Source organism: Agelaius tricolor, unplaced genomic scaffold, assembly GCF_023055355.1.
Source record: "Agelaius tricolor isolate 1412-34295 unplaced genomic scaffold, bAgeTri1.0.p SCAF_24, whole genome shotgun sequence".
Lineage (NCBI taxonomy): Eukaryota > Metazoa > Chordata > Aves > Passeriformes > Icteridae > Agelaius > Agelaius tricolor.
In genome coordinates, this window is record NW_027269284.1 from 3,705,352 (window position 1) to 3,731,524 (window position 26,173).

General features: G+C 46.4%; 2 protein-coding genes across 3 annotated transcripts; one reads left to right on the top strand and one right to left on the bottom strand.

Moving 5' to 3' along the window:
- Positions 1-2,436, bottom strand: MRPL35 (mitochondrial ribosomal protein L35). The gene is made up of 4 exons (XM_071447477.1): positions 2,297-2,436; positions 2,065-2,215; positions 561-705; positions 1-326 (listed from the first exon to the last, which is right to left on the bottom strand). Exons 1-4 carry the CDS (start codon positions 2,328-2,330, stop codon positions 138-140), a joined length of 519 nt encoding a protein of 172 aa, XP_071303578.1. The 5' UTR covers positions 2,331-2,436; the 3' UTR covers positions 1-137.
- A 1,009-nt stretch (positions 2,437-3,445) lies between these two features.
- Positions 3,446-26,021, top strand: IMMT (inner membrane mitochondrial protein). Of its 2 annotated transcripts, XM_071447405.1 has the most exons (15): positions 3,446-3,603; positions 8,876-8,952; positions 9,360-9,549; positions 10,886-11,006; positions 13,202-13,282; positions 14,312-14,413; positions 14,909-15,045; positions 16,422-16,525; positions 18,435-18,570; positions 19,581-19,710; positions 21,435-21,449; positions 22,447-22,670; positions 23,774-23,905; positions 24,285-24,414; positions 25,065-26,021. In XM_071447405.1, the coding sequence occupies exons 1-15, from the start codon at positions 3,559-3,561 to the stop codon at positions 25,670-25,672; spliced, it is 2,232 nt and encodes a 743-aa protein (XP_071303506.1). In that variant the 5' UTR covers positions 3,446-3,558; the 3' UTR covers positions 25,673-26,021. The 2 variants fall into 2 exon arrangements, with proteins under 2 accessions (XP_071303506.1, XP_071303507.1); XM_071447406.1 differs by lacking the exon at positions 21,435-21,449.
- The last annotated feature ends 152 nt before the right edge of the window (positions 26,022-26,173 follow it).

Sequence of the window (26,173 nt, forward strand, 5' to 3'; positions counted from 1 at the left end):
TGAAGACAAATTCGAGTATTCCTTTATTGTGGGCATTGATTCCCATAATTTTGCTCAGATGTTTATTTTAAAAAGTACAGATGCATGTTCCAACACCCAGACCATGCCACAGGACCAGAGATGTGCAAAGCCCAGATTTACACACGAAGGTTTGTGCGGTCGTGGTACTTCTGGTAGGGGTCATCAACGTACCAGGTCCTTCTTTTCCAGAAGGAAGTGGTCATTTTATCCAGGAGCTTACACTGTGTCCTGGTGCACAGCACCAACTCCCTCAAACGCTTCTTCCTGGCAGCTGACTTCTTCCACAGCTTCTTCTTATAACCAGACTGTCAGGAGAAAACACACACCAAAAAACCCCATTTCTTAGTAGGTCACTGCAAATGCACAAACACAGCCACACTGCTCAGCAAACCTGGATAAATCCCTCACTTTGGGAAAATGGCAGGCTCTCTACAGAGCTTTTTTAACTTCCATGCAGCCACTGCCCTCCAAGAGAAGGAAAACAATTACACTTTACTCTGACTGTAAAGAACAGGCTCTCATTATCCAGAAAATCTCACCTTTCTCCTCACCCAGAGGCCGTTGTGCAGCCGGAGGAACCTTTTGACCACAGATTTCACACTTTTCCTCTTTCCTTTCCGTAGGCTGCAGTAGGTGAGGGTCCTTGCTGGCTGCTGGAGTAAACTTGGAAGTAGAGGTGTGACACTAAAAAAAAACCAGACCAACCCAAAATGAAGAGGGAAACAGAACAGGAATGAAACACCTTTTTCTGAAAGAAATCCCTGCCTTCATCAAACACACAGAGATCAGAAGAGCTTTGGCTTGATTGAAGGGTAACAAGGACTCCTCCAGTATTACAGCACAGCATCTAATGGGTGTAGAATACCAATGGCAGGGCTGGACTCTTGTCAAAATTCAACTCAAACTTATTATTTCACACAGAGCACCTTTTTAAATCTACTAAAAGCAGTCAAACACTCAGAAGCCAATATTCAGCTGTTACTTGGATTCAGAAATTACTTTTAGAATATTAGTCACAAAATAGTTTGAGTTGGAAGGGGCCTCGTAAATCATCTAGTCCAACACCCACCAGCAGCAAGAGAAACAGCAGTTATTACCACACTAATTGTAAAATATGGCTGCAAAGATTATCCTAATTTATCTCCTGCTTCAAGCATTAATGGTGACTAAAGTGGGAGGCTTTGGGACTAACACAGACTCATTGTAAAATGAAAAGGTGCCCAAGAGTGTCACACTGTGGTTTATATATTATACATGTGTTTGTCTGTCTGTCTGTCTATCTATCTATCTATCTAATATCTATATGGGGAATGGGGTCAGTCTATTCTCCCAAGAAACAAACAGGACAAGAGAAAATTTTGCCAGGAGAGGTTTAGATTGACTCTAGGGAAAACTTTCTTCACAGAAGGAGTTGTCAAGCACTGAACAGGCTGTGCAGGGCAATGGACAAGTCTCCATCCCTGGAGGGATGTAAAATCTGTGCAGATGTGGCACTTGAGGACATGATTTAGTGCTGGCCTTGGCAGTGCTGGGGTAAGGGTTGGACTTGATGATCTTAGAGGTCCTTTCCAAACTATGATCTACAATATCCATGTATACATATGGAGGAATTTCAACATATATACTACACATATTGCATATGTTATATAATACTACATATTATTAAATATAACATAGACTATATTAACAATATTAATACACACGATGATAAATTATATATGTTATAGGATACAGAATAAATTCACAGCATATTGCATATTATGTAATGCATATGTAGTGGGACAAAATATATACTCCTAAATACATTTATGTATAAATATATTTTCATATCAAATATAGTTATAAATATACATATCTTTTAAATGTCTAATATTTCAAATTATTTATATTTATATGAAACAACATAATACATCTAAAACACGTAAGGTATGCAAATAAAAATATACATTAGGTACATATATATAAGATATATAAGATACATAGAGAGAAACTGAAACCCCTTTTAAGGGTTTTTCGCACGAGGGAGAAGCCGCGCAGCCGCACCTGCTGAGCACCGAGGGGGTCCCTGCCCGGGGCCGGTTCTCGCCGAGCAGCCGCGGGGTCCAGAGCGGGGCCGGGGCCGGTGCGTGCCCGACGCACCGGGCGAAGTGGCCGCTGAGCGGGAGCGCACGGGGGGCCCAGCGCCGCAGGATCCCTGCGGGGACACGGGAGAGCCTCAGCACAAACATCCCAGCCCCAGCCCCAGCCCCGGCCCCGACACCGCCCCGGTACCGACCCGCCAGGGCCCCGCGGGCCGCCGCCGCCGCCATGGCCACGCTGCGCCGGGCGGGGCCGCGCCGGGTCCCGCCCACGGGGGCGGCGGCCGCAGCGGAGCCGGGATCCGGCAGCGGAGCCGGGATCCGGCAGCGGAGCCGGGATCCGGCAGCGGAGCCGGGATCCGGCAGCGGAGCCGGGATCCGGCAGCGGAGCCGGGATCCGGCAGCGGAGCCGGGATCCGGCAGCGGAGCCGGTGTCCCTCACACACCCAGAGTCCTCCCCGCTCCCGCTCTTCCCCGCCTCACACCCGTCACCTTCAATGAGCGGCACACACCGACCCTCCGCCCCAGGGGGTTTGAAGCTTGTTACTAAAGTCTCTTAAAAAACCCACCAGGTGGATTTAACTCATTGCTTGTGGACATTACTGGTGTATTCTGATTTTTTTTCTCTTCGGAAATCTGGCCGGACTGGTTGAAGGATGAGATAAAAATGACTCTTGAGTGCTCTGACCGTGAGAAGGTTTATGAGCGAGCTGTGAAAGGTTATAGCTGTAAATTGTTGATAAATGCTATAAAATGTGCTGTGTTACACTCAGACTGGGGGACTCTAGGAAAGGCTGAGAGAGACGGGGCTGCTCAGCCTTGGAAAGAGACCTGAGAGGAGACCTCATCCATGTCCGTCAGTGTCCAAATTTATTTGAACACTGTCAGTGCCCGGAGCAGGGACAGACTGTGCTCGGTGGTGCCGGGCAATGGGGTATGAGGGTAGGGGCAGAAGCTGATGCCCAGGAGCGGCACCTGAACGTGCGGAAGAACTTCCCACAGTGCCGTGACCGAGCACTGGGGCATATTGCCCAGAGCGGGTGCGGAGTGTCCCTCACTGGAGACACCCCAGAGCTGTCTGGTTGCAATCCTGTGCCGCGTGCTCTGGGATCGCTCTGCTTAAGCAGGGAGATTCGACCAGCTGCGATCCCATCCGACCTGACCCATTCTGCGATTTTTATTTTACTCTGTCCCGCCCGCGCCCGGACGGTCCCGGAGTTCGCGACCCCTGCTCGGCGCACGCGCCCCCGCACGCGGGCACCACCCCGCCCCGCCGGCGTCGCGCGGCCCGTGCCCGCCCTCCCATTGGCCACGCGAGACCCGTCACGCGCGGCCGCCCCCTGGCGGGGCGGGAGCGCCCGCGCAGGCGCAGTGCCCGCTGAAGGGGGGACGGAGGCGGCGCCGGCAGGACCCGCGCAAGGCGCCTTCCCGCGGGCCGCGCCGGCCGCCGCTCCGAGCCATGCTGCGGGCGTGCCGCCGAGCGGGGCTCGCCGCGGCCAAGCAGGTGAGCTTTCCCCGGGGGAGCCCCGCGACCCACTCCTGCTGTGACCAGCCCTGCGACCGGTGCGGCCGGGCCAGGCCTGCGGGGAGGGAGGAATCCCTGTGACCGCGGCTCGGCGCGCGCTGAATGACTCCGCACGCGCGGGCCCTGATTGGCTGCGCAGACTTTGACGGGCGGCTGCGGCCGCCAACGGAGGCGGGGGGCGGGCGCTGGTCGGCGGGGTGTACTACCAGTCCCAGCGTGCACCGCGGCAGCACAGCATGGGACGGAATGAAGCACCACCGCAAAGCACGCTGGGATTATTAGTCCTTAATGGGTGGCGGGGAGCCGCGTTGCTTGCTGGGGGCTGTAGTGTCGGCCGCCATGGCCGCGCTGGGCCCGTAGCTCCGCTCCGCTGCTGCCAGCCCACAGCCCGGGACAGAGCTGGGAGCCGCGGGCGTGGCCCGGGGCCCGGCGGGGGCTCTGTGGGGACACGCACAGCCCGGCGGCCCCGCGCGGATGGCGCGTGGATGGGCGGCAGGCGCGCTCCCCGGCGGGAAGGACGTGACCTTGCCTTCCCCGGCGCGGCCTCCCGCCCGCGCAGCCCCTCACGGACCCGCCGGGGCCGGCTCCCGCAGGGCTGGGACCGACCCGCCCCGCTGTGCAGCGTGGGGACACGAGTGATGGCAGCGCTCGTGTGTGAGGGATCCTTCTGTCCGCACGGTGGGACACAACTCGCGGTGCCGAGGGCAGAAGTGCCCGTGGGACTCGTGCTGTGTGTTCTGGATCTTTGCCTCTCCTTATCAGCGGAGATAAGCATGGTGATGTGCTCTGGAGCCTTTTTAAAGCAGTAGGCCAACTTTAGGAAGCCACAGGGATTTATAGGTGAGGCTGACTCTTTTACCAAGGCCCCAAATTATATTTCAGCTGCCTGATAAAAAAATAACCTGATTAGATCACTTTTATATCCTGTTTTCCACCCGGTGTTCATTACCCTCTGTTCACACGATTTACCAAAAGAGAAGCTGTAGGTTCTTCCCTATAAAGCTCCAGCCTTTCCCACTGCAGCAGCTGCATTTCCTCTGCTGCTCTACAGGGCTGGAGAGTCCTTTGGTCACCTGATGGCCACTGAAAAAGGGCTCTGGGTTTGCCTGGCTGTGGAAAGTTTCATCTGGAAGTTGAGAAGACAGAAACCAGGCTTTGGCAGATATTTATCACTCGAGGCTATTTGCATGTGCTTGGCTTTAACAGAATGTGTCTGGAATGAGTGTACAGCTCCAGAAGAGCCAGGGTGGTGCTTTGCAGCTGGAAGTTGGTCATCAGGCTATAAATATTTGGTGAAAGAGTCACAGAGTGGTTTCTCATTCCAAACCCCCTGCCCTGGGCAGGGACACCTCCCACTATCCCAGGCTGCTCCAAGCCCTGTCCAGCCTGGACATGGACACTTCCAGGGATAGGACATCCACAGTTTCTCTGGGCAATCATCACACCACCCTCGCAGGGCAGAATTTATCCCTAAGAACTGTGCAAACACAGAGATGCCACAGCACTCTCTGAAGTTTGTTATCTGTAGCAGAGAGTTCGTGGTAGAGACTGGGAAAACTTTATTCATTCTTTCCTTCCCTCTTTCCTGTTATTCATTTTTTCCTACTTTCATTCTTTCTGTGAGCTCTTTATTCATTCTTTCCTACTGTAAGTTCTGTGTGTGGAGCATCACTAAACTTGTAACAATTGAAGTGGCTTTGAGAGGAGGGGATCTTCAACACTCAGAAATGTTTTCTGCTACATGTGCAGTGCTGCAGAGAGACTTTTCTCTTGATTGAAGTATTTTTGAGGTTTTCTGTGAAATGAACAGGGCTTTTAGTAAAAGTGTGTGATATTTGGCAGAAATCTTGAATGATGGGAAGTCAGAGTTCTGTGGTGAGATGTCCTTGTTGTACCTGATCTCTGTCTTAATGAAGAAAAATGTCTCTGAAGTTTCTGGTTTGCTCTTTCTGTTGAAGTGCACAAATCCCACGTTACAGAAATTCTGGATCAGGATACTCGAGCCTGGTCCCTAAGAGAGGATGAGCTGGAGCTGAATGAGCAGAGGATGGTGTGTCCTGGCCATGGTTATTTGAAATTATGCATAAAGTATAAACCTGCAGGGCAGATTTGATTTGTTTAATGATGTTCTGCCATGCTGCTCTTGCCCTGAGCACTGTGTCAGAGCGAGCTCACTTGGATATCCTTAAATGTCCCTAAATCACTGGGGCCCATAATACTAACCAGAGTGAATGTGTGATGTGCCCTGCTAAATGATTCTTGTGGTGATTAAATAGTAGGTAATGAATGCAAAATAATAAGTATTTAAAAAGTTGAGTGAAACAAAAATTATATAGAGCTGCTGGAGGAGGAGGAAATAGAAACAGCTGCCCTGCAGTGCCCTTGCTATGGGCATCCTTGCTGTGTCCATGCTGCCTCTTCCAAAGAGTTTTCTGTCTTCTGCAGGACAGAAAGTCATTTATTTCTGCCTTTTGAAGGGCACAGCAAAGCACATGTGATGAATTTCTCCAAAATTCTTTGAGGTATTATTACAAATAAATGACAGGGGCCTGAAAATTTACAAAGTTCTGGAAATTTTGCAAAGAGGAGATTAGAAATGACCTGCTAATTTCTGTATTATGGTGGTACAGCAAATACAAGTAATATTATTATGGTGGCCAAAAGAGACCAATACTTATTTAAAAATTGGGGTTTTTTTTAAAAAATCAGTGATTTTTGGAGGTATTAGTGTATCTGGATGGGCGAGAGGAAAAATTTGGCTTCTGTTCACAAAACTTGGGTACTTACAGATTTTCATTTGCTGTTCCACTGGCTGGCTGTGGAAATTTGTTGCAGTGACTTGAAAGATGGAGTTGGTGAGGGCTTGTTTTGGGTTTAATTACTGCTCCCATTGCTACATGTGTGAGTCCCAGTGCCAGAGATGTGTTTTGGTTCCTCTCATCTGCATGAAAAATAAATAGAAATGAGGATTTGGCTAATTCTAGACCAGTCCAGCATGGAAGAGATCTCAGAAGATCATCTGGACTAAAATCAATAATCCCTCCAAAAAACCCCTCCTGGTGTATAAAGCTGAGTTAAGAGAAGCAGGTGTTCTCCTCTGCCTTGGTTCTCCCTGAGCACAGCCTGATCCTGAGGGCAGGAACTGATGTTTGCTGAAGGTGTGGAGCCAGATGGGTCCAGTGTTTGCCATCACCAGCTGTGAGCAGGGGTTTTAGGCAGCAAGGACAGGGCTGAGCTGGCCCAGAGGGCAGGGACAGCCTGAGCAAGGATGTGGGAGTGACAGTGGTGCAGGGTGGGATCATCTCCAGAAAGCCTTGCCAGGAGCTCAGAAGTGATGGCTCATTTCCAGGGGAGCACCAGGCAAAATAGCACAGTCCCAAAGTGTTGGAAGGGACTGGAAATTCAGTCTGAATTGATGAATAGAAAATCAGTGGTTTTTTCCCTTCTCATTTTATTGGATTGAGCTGTATGCATAATGCTGGATTATTTGCTCCTCCTGTGCTTCATGGTGTAACAGGGACATGCTGAGAGTGAGGAGCACGTTCAGAAGTTAACAAAATCATTTGTGGTAGGTAGGTTCAGAAGTCGGTTACAAAATGATTTGTGAGGCTTTTATTATTGAAATTCCCCTTGAAAGGAGCAGTGAAGCCTCAGGAAGTGCTCCTGGAGCAGTCAAGTCAGAAAATAAAAAATGTTACAGAATATATTTATTATTTTGTTGCCCTTTCTATCCATCCCAATCCAGAAAACCACCCACACTGAGGGCTCCTGGAGGTCTCTGGGCTAAGAGGAGCAGGCTTCCTCTTGCTGTACATGTGCTCCTGCTGCTAATTAAAAATGTTTTTGGCTGCCTTTGTGGAAAGAATAAGAATGCAGTGTTCCTGCCTTTTCCTGTCTGTGCTGTTGGACAGGGATAGGACCTAAACCACAAGAGTTGTGCATGTTATTGCCATGTGCAAAAGAAATAGAGAAATTTGTCTTTTGGAGTTATGTTGTAGTGAAGCATCTCCCAGTTTTTTCTTTTTTAAAGAAAAAATTCCGTGTTGGGCAAAATATCTCAACTGTGGGAAAAGTTCTTTTTGTGCCTTGTACTTTGATTTCTCATGAGTCCTGTATTTCCCTGTTAGTAATTCCCGTGTGGGGAAAGAACCTCTGAGGCCAACAATATGTTTTCTTCTGTAGGCTTAGAGTAGCTTAACCAGTCCTTCAGAGAAGATAAAAATCTTGGTAATGTGGATCTTGTTAAGTAGAATATAATAAAATATCACTCTTCATATACTAATTTAATTTATATTGTAATCTGTTTTCTGTCTGGAAAGTGTACATGTTAGTAATTCTTTTAAAGGAGTGGTCTTGGTTTGGAAGCTTAAGGAGAATTGCTCGTATATCTTAAGAATTAAAAGTAGTTTGGAAGTTTAAGGAGAATTGCTTGCATATGTTAAGAATTAAAAGTAGTTTTAAGCATTTCAACAGCTGTTGTTGTGTTCTGCCCCACTCACACTGAGCCATTCTAGTATGTGACATTGAAATGCATCTGAAACTAACCCAGTTGTACTGCCCAGCAGATAAATCAGCAAAATAAATGCAGAAAGAAGCTAGGGTTGGGGTTTATTCCTTCTCATTTTTCAAATTTTCAATTCATTTTTCAAAGAATTTCATGACTTCTTAAAAAGCCCTGAACCTGGAAGCTGCACATGTGTTCCCAGGAAAGAGTCCAACGTTGTAGTGCTGGTCACAGCTGTCCTACAGAGACACTGAGGCTGTGGCAATGGAGCCATGAGCCCAGTGCTGCTGTCAGAGGGAGATGTCCCTGTGTCCTGCTGACCCTGCCCAGTGCTGCTGTCAGAGGGAGATGTCCCTGTGTCCCTGCTGACCCTGCCAGAGCCCAGTGCTGCTGTCAGAGGGAGGTGTCCCTGTGTCCTGCTGACCCTGCCCAGTGCTGCTGTCAGAGGGAGGTGTCCCTGTGTCCCTGCTGACTGTCCCCAGAGCCCAGTGCTGCTGTCAGAGGGAGATGTCCCTGTGTCCTGCTGACCCTGCCCCGTGCTGCTGTCAGAGGGAGATGTCCCTGTGTCCCTGCTGACCCTGCCAGAGCCCAGTGCTGCTGTCAGAGGGAGATGTCCCTGTGTCCTGCTGACCCTGCCCAGTGCTGCTGTCAGAGGGAGGTGTCCCTGTGTCCCTGCTGACCCTGCCCCGTGCTGCTGTCAGAGGGAGGTGTCCCTGTGTCCCTGCTGACCCTGCCTCCTCCCCACAGAACAGTTGCTGTGTGAGGGCCTCGCTCCGTCCATCGCGGCCGCACCGTGGATATGCCACCCACTCCGGGGACTCTGGGTACGTAACTGGTCTGGGGCTGGGACTGGTTCTGCATTCCCCTGGGGGGCTGCTCCTTGCTTTCACAGGGGAGCAGACTCCTGGCAGTGGGATTTCTGTGTGGGGTAAATCCTGTTCTCATGGGGGGTGTTCCTTGTTTGGTTCAGTCAGATTTAGATGAAGAAAATGAAGATGATCAGTATTTATCATGGAAGTTATGGGTTGGCATCTTACTTTGGGTTAGTCACTAAGCAGTGTTGTACCAGGCTGAAGGTGATTTAGAGCAGGTTCTAGAGCAGAGTGGTGGTCCCCAGCTGTAAGCTGAAAACTCACAAAGTGTTTGATGTTTGCCATATAATTTATTTATTTATTTATTTATTTATTTATTTTTGTAATTTACATCCCTTTCACTCTTCTTTCCTCCTCAGTGTTTCCGTGGGCAAAGTCATTGGTGCAGGTCTGCTGTTTGTGGGTGGAGGGATAGGTGGAACTGTCCTGTATGCCAGCTATGACAGACAGTTCAGGGAGAGTGTGGAGAAGACCATTCCCTACTCTGACAAGCTCTTCGAGATGGCACTTGGGCCTGCACCTTCCAGCACACCAGTGCCAAAGAAACCAGTAAGTGTCTCCCATCCACCCCCACACATCCACTCTTCTGGTTTGTGAAGAGAGTGTCTGCACTTAGGTTTCAAATTCTGATTAATTTTGCTTTGTGCTAAGAATTTAAAAAGTTTAAGAATTATGATTCCTTAAATTCATGAGCTCCACCAAGTTCCTACTTGGTGCTGCAGAAGTGATGCTTGTACATTTCCCATTGCCATCTCATGATTGTGGTGTGTGGGCTGTGAAACTTGTTTTTATTTGGAGTAAAATAATCTTGTAGAATCCCAACTGAATAGCTGCTCTGCTTATACTCAGAAATAAAATGGGGAGAGAGAGAGAGGCAGGTGACAGGCTGGAATTTAACTGTTTGCTAGAGGCTTAGTGTAGTTAGTGGTGTAGCAGAATTACAAAACTTACTCTAAATGAAGAAAACTGAGAACATTCTTGAATAAGTAAAGATTTGAATGGTATAGAGCCAGGCATAAGCATCATGCTTTGAAATCTTAGTGGCACTACCTTGGAGAAAGGAAAATCTGATGCTGCCTTTGGCACAACTCTGGAAATTGAAACCTGGAAGTTTCTCTGCTCCTCCATGTGAAAGGAAACACTTCCCAGTAATCAAGAATACTGAAAATCTGCTCTGACCATGGCTTTTTTGGGCTTTCAGAAGCCATTTGGCCTTCAGGAAACTCAAAATATTTTAAATTGAATTTTAAGAAAGCTGTTCTTAATGAATGGGGGAATACTATTTAACAAAATTTTCTCTCTTCTTGTTTTAGCTATAGTTTGTGTGATCATCCAAGCTCTTGGTGCCTCCCAGGGAATTTGCAAACCAGATTGGTCAGCAGAGTTATCAACTCTCCAGTCATGGCTCTAACTCAGCTGGTTTTATTTTTGCCTTGTGGCTTTCCACAATGGATATTAAGGGATTAATATCATAAAATGTCACAATACTCTGTGTTTGAGTGTTTGTGTGCCCCAACCACCAGCATACAAAGCCTTTCAAAAGGAAATCAGTGGAGCCAAACTTAGGGTTTCTGCATTCAGCACACTCAGAAGTACTTGGAATATTTGGGGCATGAAACTATTTGTTTTTTATGCATAATTTAATAAATATTTGTTTATAGTGGGAACTGCCACAATTCTATTTGAAGAGGAGAAAATCATAAAAATTCCTTCTGAATTAAAAATCAAATCAAGGCATTAGATGGCTGTTTTAAATTGTACTTTGAAGCTCAGATTTATGGTACAGACACCTAGATATGGGAAAGTTTTTTTCCATTGTACTGGAATTGGTGAAATCCAAGCTGTTTGAAAAACTGATGATATTTCTTATTTCTGAATTTTCAAGATACAACAAGGTCCACTGAAGATCTCATCTGTAGCAGAAGTAATGAAAGAGTCTAAACAGCCTGCTCCCAAATCTCAGATAAGCAAACCAGAAGGTGCTGCTCCTATAGAGGAAAAAGGAGGTAAATTTATAGAGTGTCATGTACAAAGAAGCAAATGATGTACAAAGAAGCAAATGACCTTATGATCTCCTGTATCATATATGGTAGAGTAGATTAAAATTGTCCTTTGAATGGTTGAAGGTAAATATAGTAATTTCTTAGAATTAATTTTTTTTGCTTTCCAAGTCATAACATTTGCATAAAGTGGCTTTAGCTTTTTTTTTTTTTTCCCTATTTTTTTAAGAAATGCATTTAATTTAGAGGATATTTGGAATCTGAGATAAAGAATTAATAACCTTCATAGTTTAGATGTGAGACTCAGCAGGAAGAGAACTTTGGGTGCTGGACTCTGAGGCTCTTGCAAGCACAAGATACTTAATTTTGGATAATTACTGGGCTATTGTAAAGCCAGATCAAATGGAGCTTGTTTAGAGAGGAGCACTTGTGATGTCTTGTTATGTTTATCTCTAATGGCTCTGTGTATGTGTAACTAATATCTTGTTGCTGTTTATCCAGGAAATCATCTTCTTCTGGAAATAATAACATCCATATCCAATTAATATTTTTCTACAGAGGAAAATTAAGTCTTATAGCCCTGTTATTATATTATAGCACTTAGCTTGGAATGGTTTGGAAGAGAGCTTAAAAACAGTCTAATTTCAACTCCCTGCCAAGGGCAAGCACACTTTCCACTAGACCCAAAAGTCCATCCAACCTGGCCATGAGCACTTCCAGGGATGGGGCAGCCACAGCTTCTGTGGGCAGCCTGGTCCAGTGCCTCACCACCCTCACAATAAAGAATTTCTTCCTAATATCTGATCTAACCCTGCTCTCTGTCAGTCTGAAGCCTTTCCCCCTTGTCCTTCACTCCATGCCCTTGTAGAAGACCATGTCCAGCTCTCATGTAGGAACTGCAAGGTAATTGAAGGTGTCCCTGGAGCCTTCTCCATGCTGAACACGCCCAGCTGTCCCAGCCTGTCCCCATAGCAGAGGGGCTCCAGCCCTCTGAGCATCTTTGTGGCCCCCTCTGGACTTGCTCCAACAGCTCCATGTCCTCCTTGTGGGGGGCCCAGAGGTGGGTGCAGCACTGCAGGTGGGGCCTCACCAGAGCAGAGCAGAGGGGCAGAATCTGCTCCCTTGACCTGCTGCCCACACTGCTGGGGATCCAGCCAGGACAGGTGGTTTCAGGACTGCCTGTGCACCTGACAAGATCATGTTAAGCCCCTCATCCACCAGCACCTCAAATCCTTCTCCTGGGCTGTTCTTCATCCATTCTCCCCCCAGCCTGCGATTGTGCTTGGACTTGCCCCGACCCAAGTGCAGGATGCTGCACTTGGTCTTGTTGAGCTTCATGAGGCTCACACAGTCCCACCTCTGGAGCCTGTCCAGGTCCCTGTGGAAAACATCCCTTCCCTCCAATGTGTGACTGCACAGCTCAGCTGGATGTCAGCAGCAAGCCTGGCAGAGGGTGCTTCAGTCCCACTGCCCAGGTCACTAACAAAGATGCTTAATGGTCCTGGTCCCAACAGTGACCTTGAGGAACACACTTCTCACTGGTGTCCACTGGACATTGGGCCATTGACCACAACTCCTTGAGTATAACCATGCAGTCCAGCCAGTGCCTTATCTACAGAGTGGTTCATCCATCAGATCCATGTTTCTCCAGTTTAGAGATAAGGATGTCATGCAAGACAGTGGCAAATGCCACTTCAAATTTCTGAAATCCAGGGAGATATGTCACTTACTCTTTCCTTATTTAGCAATGCTGCTTCCTCACTGGAGGGTCTCTCTACTCTGTCATGCTGCTCAGGCAGCCAATGTAGCAGACCCCCAATGTAATGTCACCTATCCCTGCCCTCCCTCTAATCCTGACCCCTAAATTATTGGTTGGCTCCTCATCCATTCCCAGGCAGAGCTCCATGCACTCCAGTTTTCATGGACAAAGAGGGCGATTGCACTCCTTGTCTCCCCTGCCAGGCCTTCCTAAAGAGCCTTCATCCTTCCATTCCAACCCTCCAGTCACAGTTGCCATCCCACCATGTCTCCATGAAGTGAACTTCCCTTTTCTGGGCCCCTTTTCCCAGCAGCTTTGGTTTAACCCCTCCTCACCAGCTCAGCAGGCCCTGGCTGAAGATGCTCTGGCCATGGTTCTGTGGCAGATGGAACCCATCTCCCCAGCTGTACTAACTGGTGTGTTCTGCAACTGTGTTTAACAGCAGGCAAGGCTGCAGCACAGATCATCTCTGCAACAGGGGTAGCTGTGTCGGTGCCAGCTCCGGAGATACAGACTGAAGAAGGTGACAAAAACCTTGTGAATACAGTGAAGAAAACCCAAATCCTCTAGCTTCATGTGCATGCAGTCTTGCTTCTGTGTTGGTATTTGTCATTGTTGAAAGGTGTGAGTTTCTGTGCCTTGTGTAGAAAAATTCCATCATCTGTTAATAGAATTTGGGCACAGTGAGAGCTGCAGATGACTGGGACAGGTGTAGGTGTGAGCACGAGAGCAGAGCCTGCCTTTGTGCAGAACTGAACCTGCACATTGCACTTTGCCTCTGCTCTTGGTGGCTTTGTGATTGCTGTTCAGTAGGGCATCTCTGCCCAGGGACACGTGAGAAAACTGTGTTTATTGTTGAACTCCACAAGAGACACCAGCCTTGAGATGATGAGATTAGATTATATTAATTCTTTTAGTTAGGAACATTTCATAGAAAGCATGCCAGGATTAAGTACCTGCTGCACAGTAACATCAGCATTATTCAGAGGTGACCTGATGGGTTTTGTTGCAGCTTAAGGCTGAGAGCTCTGGGCTGTCTCCTCAGTTCAGATGCAACTTGCTGTTGATCTTGTTAGGTCAATTCTCACTCTTAAAGGCATTTTAAGTGGTTGTAGGCAAGGAGTATAATTGTGATCCACCATAGCCTTCTCACTCATCCTTTGTTGGGCTCTGCAAGCATGCCAGAGGAGAACTGAGAAAAAGCAAGAAGGGAGATTCACTTGAAATTTAACCTTGGCTCTGTAAGTGTTTCTCACTTCTTGCTTTGCCTTTGACTTCTGAGTCTTGTGTAATTTTGCAACTAGACAGTGGAAAATCTCCAAAGGCATGTGAGGTGTCCATGCTCTTGTCTTTAAGTTATGAGACTGGCCTTTGTAGTTATGGATATAAAGATCCTTCAGGTAGTTCCAGCATGGTTTTGAGCAGATCTACAAAGTGATACCAACTACAAAAGTCAGTTTTGATAAAGTTACTTCCCTACAAGTAACCTCTGTACACTAATTTGGACTCTCCACTTGAGCAGTTTGACTCTTTTTTTTTTACTTCTGAATAGGAAAACAACACGAAGCTTCCCATGCTGTAAAAGAACGGCCACCAGAAGAAGTTGCAGCCCGGCTTGCCCAGCAAGACAAAGAGGAGCAAGAGAAGGTATCAGGTGAGTCCATACTGTCACTGTTTCTGTGTGTGTTACATGGGACAGAACTGTGCAATTGCACTGGCTTTATAGTCCTAAGCTCCTTACACACCTCTTGGATGTGGGAGTGGTGGTGAAACTTCTTCCACCCACTCATAAATAACTGAGTATTGAAGAATTATGGAAAAATTGAGGTTGGAATAGACTTCAGGGTTCAAGGAAGATATGAATATTTGTTTCCAGAATTATTAGAAGTGAACATGGGATATACCTGCACTGCCCTGCAGTCCTATGAGAGAGGTTTCCACTTGGTGGTGTTTTGCTCTCCTCAGTACCTTGCTCCAAATGAGGAGAGCATTTTGGTGATCTTCTGTAGGCTGCTGTTTAATTCCCAAACTGCCCAGCCCTTTTAGATCATAGAAGATAATTTAAGAGACTTAAAGGCTGTAACATGTTATTTTACTAATTATAAAGTTCTTTTCTTTATTGTTTAATTGACTTAACTTTTTTTTCCAGCCCTTGCAGCAACTCTAGAAGGAGCCCTAAACACAACTGCTCGTGTAACCCTTCAGGCTATCACTGCTCAGGAGTCAGCTGTGCAAGCAGTGAATGCCCATTCCCAAATACTGAAGGATGCCATGGATGATTCTGAGGTAAATTGGACAAGTGGGAGCAATTTTTTTTTCATTGTGTTCAGCAAAACTTCAATCTGAATTAAAAATAAACTTAGAATCTCTTCTTGCAATGCCTTTATCACAGTTTTAACTCACCTTTCCATTTGTGAAAGGTGGTATAGTCAAATAATACAGTGGTTTTGAATTTGAATTTTGTTGTTTGGGTTTTTTTTCCAACTCCTCTATTTTCTTTTTGCAGGAAGAAAATTCAAGTTAAGGCATTAATAGTTTTCACACTGTATTTTAATTAATTTTATTTTAATTCCCAACTTAAGATCATGCTGTCCATCCCAATAATTCCACTGAACTTTTTCCTTTTGCCAGCATCCTCTTGCTGGATTTTGTTTGTTTCTTGTCAGGAAATAGGAAGGGGATGTACAAGTGATAACATTTGTGGTGTGCTCGTGCCAGAGTTTGTGTGGGTCTGCCACTGCCCATTGAGTTCTGGAGCAGAGATAAAATTCAGTTGTTAATCAATTAGCAGAGACATGGGCAACCAACCAAGCACTCAAGACTTAATCTAGTAGTTAGTAAAATAACTGCCTTAAGAGATTGCTTTTAAGCTTAATAACTAAGCTTAATTTAAAATCAGCTTTAAAGTATTATGGTACTCTAAGTATTAAGTTTAAAAGCAATTTTAAAGTATTACAGTACTGTAATGCATGTGGAGATTTCCCCACTATAGTTTGTGCACCATTCAGTGATCTCATGTAAGCTCTTCTGGGTGAGTAAAACTCTGTGGCTCAGGAAGAAAACCCATTAAGAATTAGAACAAAACCAAAACAAAATGTTGGAAGGGAAAAGTAACTTGTAAAGCTTCCAGCTGTGCTGTTGAAAAACACAAGAATGGTGCTCAGATTGAGGGAAATGTTCAGTGACCAGGCTTCCACAGTGGGTACCCCTTGTTCAGTGATTGCAGTGACCCTAATGTGGGGTCTGTGCTCCCCAGGATGCTTGAGGGAAGGCTCCCACAGTGGGTACCCCTTGTTCAGTGGTTGCAGTGACCCTGAGGAGGAGTCTCTGCTCCCCAGGATGCTGGGGGAAGGCTCCCACAGTGGGTACCCCTTGTTCAGTGGTTGCAGTGACCCTAATGTGGGGTCTGTGCTCCCCAGGGTGCTGGGGGAAGCTCCCACTGGGGGTACCCCTTGTTCAGGGATTGCAGTGACCCTGAGGAGGAGTCTGTGCTCCCCAGGATGCTGGGGGAAGGCTCCCACAGTGGGTACCCCTTGTTCAGGGATTGCAGTGACCCTAATGTGGGGTCTGTGCTCCCCAGGATGCTTGAGGGAAGGCTCCCACAGTGGGTACCCCTTGTTCAGGGATTGCAGTGACCCTAATGTGGAGTCTGTGCCCCCCAGGATGCCGGGGAGAAGAAATCCTCGCAGTGGCGCACGCTGGAGGAGGCGCTCAAGGACCGCAGGAGAGCTGTGGATGAAGCTGCTGATGCCCTCCTGAAAGCCAAGTGAGTTGCTGGATTTAAGTCTTGGAGTAAAAAGTTTCATTGCTCATGTGAGGGCTGGCAAACACCAGATGTGTTTCTAGAAAGAATGGAGTCTACCTGTGTTTATATTGAATGATCTGTTTATGCCAAATCAAAAGGTGGTTTAATATTCATTAGCCATGAGCATTTTAATTTGACATGTGCAAACCTTGGGTGCCTGTGCACAAAGTCCTCCCTGTAGCAGAGAGTCTGAAACAGTCCTGTTCTCTGTAAGAAATGATTTATCTCCTTAATACTAACATAGAGTGCTGGTAAGTTCAAGTAAGATGAAAAAAAAAATCCACAGTCTTTTTAGTATTATTGTTGAATAATTTTGTTAATAATAAATGTATTGTAAATCTCTTCTTCAGTCTGGAGAAGAGAAGGCTCTGGAGAGACCTTCAAGCACCCCAGCACCTAAAGGGGATACAAGAGAGCCGGGGAGGGACTTTTTACAAAGGCAGAACAAGGGGGGATGGCTTCAACTGACAGAGGGCAGATTTAGATTGGATATTAGGAAGAAATTCTTAATTGTGAGGGTGGTGAGGCCCTGGCACAGTTTGCTCAGAGAAGCTGTGGCTGCCCCATCCCTGGAGGTGTTCCAGGCCAGGTTGGATGGGGCTCTGAGTGACCTGTTCTAGTGGAGGGTCTCCCTGTCCATGGCAGGGGGTGGGATGAGATGATCTCTGAAGTCCCCTCCAACCCAAACTGTTTGAGGATGACTCCATGACTGCACTCTGTACTGAGTCAGCAACATCACCAGCTTCTTTTAGTTGTAATGAAAAATTTAAACCTTGCAGCATCCTTTGGCAGTTCCCTGTGTCCACAGAATTGCTTTTAAGCAATTTGATTTTTACTGAGCACAAGCCTAAGAAAAACTTGAATTCTGAATGGCAGCACTGCTCATACCCTGGGGTCTGTATGACCTGTGTTGATGTGCTCTGAGTGTGGTCTGTGGGCACTGAAGGAGCAGAAATAAAATGACAAACAATATCTCCAAGATGCCCTTGTAGTGAGGTTAGAAATAAATTTGGAAACCCTTTGATGCTTCTGAGGCTGAGAGGGTAACATCATCCTTGAAGCTGCATGGTTGCTATCACATTATAAACTTCCCTTATCTCTGATGTTGCTGGGCTGACTGAAATTAGTGGGAGGTGTAATTGAGGTTTCATTGTTAAAACAAAGCTAATGCAAACCCCACATGCAGCAGCTTTCATTCTCTATTGCTCTACTGGATATCTTTGCTTTTATTTATTTTCTTAATTTACTTATTTTAAAGCTTGTTCCTTATTCTAATGAGGTCATTGGAAACCTCCATTGGTTTGAATGGATTTGGAAAAGGAACATTTTTTCACTTTTTCCTTGATTTCCAATTGTGCTAGAGGAAAGCATTTCTTTCCTAATTACAAAACCCCATAATCTATCTTTACAGAGCCCTATAAATTCTCTCCCATCCTCATTAATCTCCACCAGTCACCATGTCCAAAACACTTCTGCAAGCGTAAGCCATCTATGTTAAAAATGTTTCCTTGCTGCTGTTACGTGCTGGAAATGTCTGCTGTATAATTCTAACCTAATTTTAATCTCTAATTCTAGTTTTACTAATTCTAACTCCTTTCAGTGAACTTCCATCTTCCCTCCAGCTAAATCCTGAATACTAATTGCAGTATAAATAATGCTCATTGTACATGGAATAGCCACACTGACATCTTTAGGTTTCAGGCTGTGGGAAAAAAGTAATCCTTAGTCAAAGCATCTTAGAGTTGGTAGATAGGAAGCACCAGTAGAGTTACCCAGTAGTTATTCCTGTGAATACCAACAACATAAAGTAAATTTTCTTTGGGTGATAAGCCCTGTCTGTGTTACACTCAGCAGCTGTTTCTCTTTTCAGAGAGGAGTTAGAGAAGACAAAGTGTGTCATCGAGAAGGCCAAGAAGTCTCAGCTGGCAGGAGCCAAACCTCACATTGTTGCTGCAGAAGAAAATCTCCATCATATGATTGTGGACTTGGACAATGTGGTGAAAAAGGTAAAGCTTCCTCAGACTGTTTATAATTGCCTCTAGAGTGGGGACTCCTTGGCAGCTTGTGCAGACCTCCCATTCCCAAATCCTCTGCAGGGGGTGAGATATTTCATAGAATCACAGAATATGCTGAGTTGGAAGGGACACACCAGGATCATTGAGTCCAACTCCTGGTCCTGCACAGGACACCCCAAGAATCCCATCCTGTTCCTGAGAGTGTTGTCCAAACAGTTTTTGAGCTCAGACAGGCTCAGTGCTGTGACCATTCCAGTGCACTGTGAACTGTTAATCCATCCTCTTGTAGCTATACTCAGGCTTTGAGCTGGTTATACTGCCAGGAATCAGACATGGCAAGATCTTCATGAAAACTTGAACTCTGTCTTGAAAGAGCCTCCAGGTGGCTTGATGGTCCCAGTCCTTTCTGTTGGCAACTTGTAATTCTTCACTTGATTCCAGGGGAATTTACCACAAGGTTAGGGAGGAGTTCAGTGTGTGCTGATGACTTGGTGGTAAATCACTTTGCACAGAAGACTGGGAAAGAAATGTAAAGGTGAAGTTTATCTCCCTTTGCAGGACAGCTAGTAATTCATCAGGTGTGTTTGAGGTGAATATGGCCTGATAGTGGGAACATCAGAACTCACTGAGGATGGCAGCAATCACAGGCATGGCTTACTAGGTCTGTATGATGGCTGTGAGCAGAGAAGAGGAGCTGGAGATGTTTAAGATATAAACTGAATTTAAGACACTCTTAGTCCTGTCTAGGCTACAGACTGGCTGTGTAGTTACAGTGGGCATGTGAGGCAAAATGGATTAGTTAAACTTCCAGCAAATAATTATTGTGTAAGAGAGGTTTAATATCACAGGATGGGTTTTTGTGCTCTCCCAGGTGAGTTTGCCTTGTTTGGGCTGGGAGTTGATAAGTGCCAGTATCCCAGGGCTTGGCTTTAAATGAAATGTGCCTTCAATTTCAATTCTTGCCTTGAAAAACAAATGAATCTCACCCCTGCTTGTTCCAGGTTCAGGCAGCACAGTCTGAGGCCAAGATTGTGGCTCAGTACCATGAGCTGGTGGTCAAAGCCAGAGAGGAGTTCCAGAAGGAGCTGGACAGCATCACCCCTGACGTGAAGCCTGGCTGGAAGGGGATGAGTAAGTCTGCCATTGGAGAGGGGTCACCTTGTGCTCGTTGCACTGTGGTTTGTTGTGCATGGCCACTCAATGTCCACCATCCCAGTTCTCAAATTTTCACAGTATTTGGTTGGTCTGAAGTGAAAATGATTTCACAATTCAAATAATCTAAAGCAGGTGTTATGAAGAGAATCAGTTCTATCTGTGTTGTATGGGAAAGATCACAAAACAGAAAGTAGCTCTTGTGTGATAAATGTCATATTGGTTGTATGAACATCTCTCCCCTCCCTGCTATTTCAGGAAGGGAGTCAGATCATTTGAGATTTCAATCAAATTTCAGTATTAATCAGTAATCATGTACTTGGTTAACTTTGTGCTTAGAGGTATTATAGAACACTGCTGTTACAGGGTGATAAAGAACTTCCTGAATTTTTCTACATCATCACTGAAAGGGAGAGGTTTCATTGTTTATACCCTGCCTGCCCCAGTACATTTTATTTCTGAGCTGACACAGTAACACACCTGTAGCAACAGCCAGTGCTGCACACAAGCAGTGAACAGTCAGCTCCCCCCCAGTAGTGCTCCCTGCACACTCCCTGCCACAGGTGCTCCTACCTTAGCTGCTTTCATTTTAAAGACAAGCAGAGTTGCAGGAGGTGGATTGTGTGTGTTCACCATTGCTGTGGGTGAGCTCCTGCAAGAGCCCTCGTGTGGTATGTCCATGGAACAATTACTGTCTGGGGTAGTTCAAAAAAATTAATTCCCTAAAAACCCCAGACTGACAGATATTTCCAGTCAGGGTTTAACATAAGTGTGCTAAGTGATCTCAGACTTTTCTAGCTGATGTGTTCAGAGGCAGCTGTTAAGGCTTTATTTCCAAGTTACAGATTTTTTTATAGAAGTAGTACCTGTCATTTGAAAAAAATGGTGTCAGTATTGCCTTAATATTTTTCTTGAAGTATACAGTGCAGAATTACAACAGATTTTCTTAAGGCTACTTTATGCTTTAGGAATGAGGACCTTAGTCCACAAAATAATTTTCCTGGCTAAATGGATACACCAGACCTTTGGAATGGTCAGTTTTCATTTAAAAAACAGCCAACCTCACACCCAGTATATGTGGGGAAAATATTTGAAATTAACAAATTGTTTGTGGAGTTTGCTTTTGGGGTGTTATTAGTTCTGAAAAAAAACCCCAATTTACTTAGGCTCCCTGGGGATGGAGAGCTGCCTTTCCTTGCACAGGACAAAATCTTGGGTTTTGTGATCACTGCCCTTCTGTAGGAGGAAAGGGAAGCTCCTGGTGGCTTCCATGTGCCCCATTTCTTACTGGTGTGACTTGCTGAATGGGACAGACTTGTTGTGGTCCTTGACTCTCACTGCCACTGGGGATTTTGTTTCCTGACCAACTCCTTCTGTTTGTAAGACCCTAGAAATGTCAGGCTAAAATTTCCAGTGTCCTGTTGCACTTTCCTACTTCAAACTTCTGTTCCTTGCTTTGGCTGAACTCAAGTGTCCATCTGTAGGTTTCCAAGGGTGGTTTTAGTGGTTGGGGTGTCTTGGGCTACATCTTGCCTTTAACACAGAGACTTTTATGCTCCACATACTGTTCTTCCTGAATTCCTAAGGACTTGGTCTCATGTTTGAGTCACTGTAGATAAGCTCTTAGTTTTCTATTTTACTTTTGCATGACTGCCTTGCTGTAGTGAATGTGCACTAACTTTTCCAACTTCTTTCTGTTGCAGAGATAACTGACTTAGGTGAGTTACTATCACTTATTCTTGTCCCTTGAAAGTTACATCTCTTTGTCCTTTTTATGTTTGTGTGGGGCATGGCTTTAAGTTAAAGGCAGTTATCAACAAAGGGTGAAATGTGGCATTCCTTGAAAATTTCAGGCTGAGGTATGCCTTGGGACCCTTTCCAGTCATGTTGCACTCTTGGCTTAAACCACAAAGGGATCTTTTTGTAACCCTGTTACACTCAACAGCTGAGCTTGGTGCTGCTGGTCAGCTTTCCTGCTGGACAGTGAGCACCACTGCTCCAAGTCCTGCTGTGCCAGTCCTTTGGCCAGCACAACAGCAAGGTGGCTGAAGGACTGGGCAATCTTGCTTGCTTTAGACCCTGCAGGAATGCTTTTCCAAGTAGTCCCAGCTTTCCATACAGATGATTTAGCTGGCAGCCAGTGCAAAATGAGCTGCAGCATTTTATAAAGCCTTTCTCAGGTCACCAAATGCTGCAGGGATAGCTTGGGTCCTTCTGTTCCAGGTACAATGTGGTTGTGAATTGTGCTGCCCTCTGAGTAGCCAAACCTGGGGTAAGGAATCTGATTAGGAGCAGTTCATCTGGAGGACTGGTGAAGAGAAAATGTAATTCTGTCTGTCCCTCCCAGTGACATTCCCTGCTGCTCTGTGTGCTCACAGAGGGGAAAATATGTGGTGGTGTAAAAACCAAGAAATGACAGAGCTGTTGGCAGTCTCTGAGTGTGACATGGATATGGAAGTGTAAATTACAGCTGGGAATAATTTGGAAGAAACCAAGATAATTTCTCTCCTGGAATGAAAATACAGTTCAGAAAGTGGTCTCAGGTGGGCATTAGCACAGGTCAAGGGCTTGAAGTGCTCAGGGACCTCCCTAGAACAAGCTCGCATTGGTCAATAACCCCTTGGAGCCACAGAGCACTCGAGTGGGAGGTAGGGGGGCCCTGCAGCAGTTTCCCTGTGTTCCCCTGCCCTCCCTCATGGCCTGTGTTCCCTTCAGCTGGGCAGCTGTCCACCGACGACCTGAACTCGCTGATCGCGCACGCCCACCGGCGCATCGACCAGCTGAACCGCGAGCTGGCCGAGCAGCGCGTGCGCGAGCAGCAGCACATCGAGGCCGCCCTGGAGAAACAGAAACTTGAAGATAAAAAAGCGTTCGAGGCAGCCGTGGCCAAAGCGCTGGAGCGTCACAAAAATGAGATTGAATTAGAACAGGAGAGGAAGGTAAAGTGGCTAAAGCACCTGGTTAAATCTTTGGGTCAAAAAGAAGGTAGAGAGTTAATGGAAAAGGCCAGAGGGACAACTGGGATGTTCTGGGTAGTGGGAGGCTTCACATGGGTGACTCCCAAGCTAAACATGAAAAGGAATCACAGAATAATGAGCTTGGAAGAGACTCTAAGATCATCAAGTCCAACCTATGCCCTCACACCTCAACCAGACTCTAGCACCAAGTGCCATGTCCAGTCTTTTTTAAACACATCCAGAGATGGTGATTCTACCACCTCCCTGGGAAGAGAATTCCAGTACTTTTTTATTCTTTTGGTGAGAAATTTCTTCCTAATATCCAACCTATTATTCCCTGACATATCTTGAGACTGTGTCCTCTTGTTCTGTCAGGAGATGTTGAGCAAGGAAACTGCTGCAAAGTTAGAATGGTGAAATCAGACAGGGAATGACTTTGAAGTTACTTGGCTCCTGTTGGAGATAGGATTACTGGGTCAAAAGAAATCCTAGAATGATTTAGATTAAAAGGGTTCTTCAAGATCACCTTGTTCCAACCTCCTGCCATGGACAAAGACAGCTTCCACTAGACCAGGCTGCTCCAAGCCCTATTGAATGTGATGTTGGGAAGGGGCTGGGGCAGCCACAGCTTCTCTGGGCAGTCTCTGCCAGTGCCTCAACACCCTCACTGAGAATTTCAGTGTTTGATCTGACCTTGTGTGGCCATTATAGGACTACACAGGGAAAAGGTAAAGTCTCTTTGGTTTGGAAGCTTGTTTATAAACCAGCTCCAAAAGTGTTTGAGTGTTTGATTTGACATGTTACTGTATTTTTTATATATTACTTTGGTAGCTGCACTAAGTGCTTGCTGAGTAACCAGCAGTTACTGACATGGTGAACCACAAATCAATTCCTTAACATCCCTAGGAAAAAGCTCAGCTGTCAGACTGGACCTCAGCAGGTCTTTAAGCTGAAAGAGAGGCTCTGTCAGTGCCACTGCTGTGACATGTGCCCTCAGTAGTCACTGCTGTGATGCTGTGGCAGTGTGTGACAGGCAGCTGAGCACTGGTGCTGCACTGCACCCTCGTGTGTGTATGTGTGTGCAGGTGGAGGAGGTGCGGGAGGTGATGGAGAGCGAAATGCGGACCCAGCTCCGGCGCCAGGCTGCTGCCCACACCGACCACCTCAGAGACGTCCTGAAGATCCAGGAGCAGGATCTAAAAGTGGAATTTGAGCAGGTAAGGGAGAGGAGTCCCCAGGGGAATTAAAAAGATATTTAAACCCTTGCAAAGCACAGGTTTCATATGACAAAAGTCCTGAAACATGTTCCAGGGGATGGAAATGGGAGCTGGGGAGGGAAGCAAGCTTACCTTGAGGTGATACAGAGTGACTCAGTGTGTAGGTTTTATTCAGATTTGTCTGAAAAGCTTTTGCTGTAGGTGATAAATTTTGGACACAATTGCAGTAACTGTTAAATTCACCCCAGTAAGGTTTCTTACCGGTATATTGTATTTACTGTATGCATTGGCCCTAACAAGGACAACAGATTTATAGAAATGTCTTTAAAATAAGGTAAATATTATTATCCTGTTTCTGTTACTTGTATTGCACTTTCAGAACCTATCGGAGAAGCTCAGTGAACAGGAGATGCAGTTCAGACGCCTTACTCAGGAACAACTTGACAACTTCACCTTGGATATAAACACTGCCTATGCCAGGCTGAAGGGAATTGAGCAAGCAGTTGAGAGTGAGCACTGAATTCCTCTTTCTTTAAGGACTGTGTTCCCCAAATGCCCCTTGCCCAAACTTGGGCATCTAAACCCAGGCTTAGGCCTGTAGCTCACACTGCTGAGCACCCAGCAAATCCCAGATGAGCAAAGTGCAAGGTGGTTCTTTCAAAAGTTGCTTTGTTCTGGCTCTAAGCTGTGGGACAGTGTCACAGACATGTTTTATGAAAAATCCTTTCCTTAGGATTTTTTCTCCTGAGAAGCTGAAAGGTTTAGGAGCAAAATGTAAACAATGATTGTCTGCTGCTGTGGAATGCAACAGGTGGATCTGTGATTGGTCTCATGTGGTTGTTTCTAATTAATGGCCAATCACAGCCCAGCTGTCTGGACTGTCTCAGTCAGTCACAAGCCTTTGTTGTAAAAAATATATATATTTAGTTTTAATATAATATATAACATAAAATTATAAATTAAGCCTTCTGAAACATGAAGTCAGATCCTCATCTCAAGACCCCTGCGAACACCATCACAGGACAGACTTGCTTTAGAGCATGTGCTGAGGGGAGGGTGGCTGCTTTGGAAAGCAGAGGCTGGAGAGGGATGGCTCTTGCTGCTTGTTCTCAAAGCCACACGTGCCCACCTCAGAGCCCCTTCTCGGGTTCCCTTGCAGGTCACGCAGTAGCAGAGGAGGAGGCCAGGAAGGCCCATCAGCTGTGGCTCTCAGTGGAAGCGCTCAAGTACTGCATGAGGTCAGGCACGGGGGACAGTCCCACGGAGCCCCTGGGCAGCGCGGTGAAGGCCATCAAGGCCAGCTGTGCTGACAACGCCTTCACGGAAGCCTTAACAGCAGCTCTGCCGCAGGAGTCCCTGACGCGGGGCGTGTACAGCGAGGAGGCCCTCAGGGCGCGCTTCCACACTGTCCAAAAACTGGCAAAGCGAGTGGCCATGATCGACGAGACCCGGAACAGCCTGTACCAGTACTTCCTGTCCTACCTGCAGTCGCTGCTGGTGTTCCACCCTCAGCAGCTGAAGCCGCCGGCCGAGCTCAGCCCCGACGACCTCGACACGTTTAAGTTACTGTCTTACGCCTCCTACTGCATCGAGCACGGAGATCTGGAGCTGGCGGCCAAATTTGTCAACCAGTTACGAGGGGAGTCCAGGAGGGTGGCGCACGACTGGCTCACGGAGGCGCGCATGACCCTGGAAACCAAACAGATCGTGGATATCTTGACAGCGTACGCCAGTGCTGTGGGGTTGGGAACAACTCAAGTGCAGTGAGCTAGGATTGGAGCTTTGGAGAGAGTTCAGCTGTTCTGGGCCAGAGAGAAATCCCATGATCTCCTGAGGGTTCAAACAGAGCTGGTGGCAGGGGCTGGAAGCAGTAAATCAAAGCACGGGTACCGTCTTGTTTCCTTGCACTGTATTTAATTTCACCATCTGTTGTATTTTTGTTGGTTTTGAGTTGTCATGACAACCAACTTCAGGAAGCTTCCCTACAATTTGTGTAAGAATTAATGTTTCCCCATCTTACCAAGTGGGCTTGTGATCGAACCAAAATAATGTTTGTAACCTGCCATTAATCATTTGCCACTTTGTCAGCTGAATAAAACAAGACTTCAACCACTTGCTCCTGCTGTTTAAGTCTCCTGTTTAAACATCAGCTGCATCTAGGCAGTACAAAGCTCAGTCTTTCTCCATGATCTGAAGAGTTAAAACTCAAATTTACTTCTTTCAAGGAGCAAGAAAGCAAGAATTCACTGATGTGATTTATTAATTTGT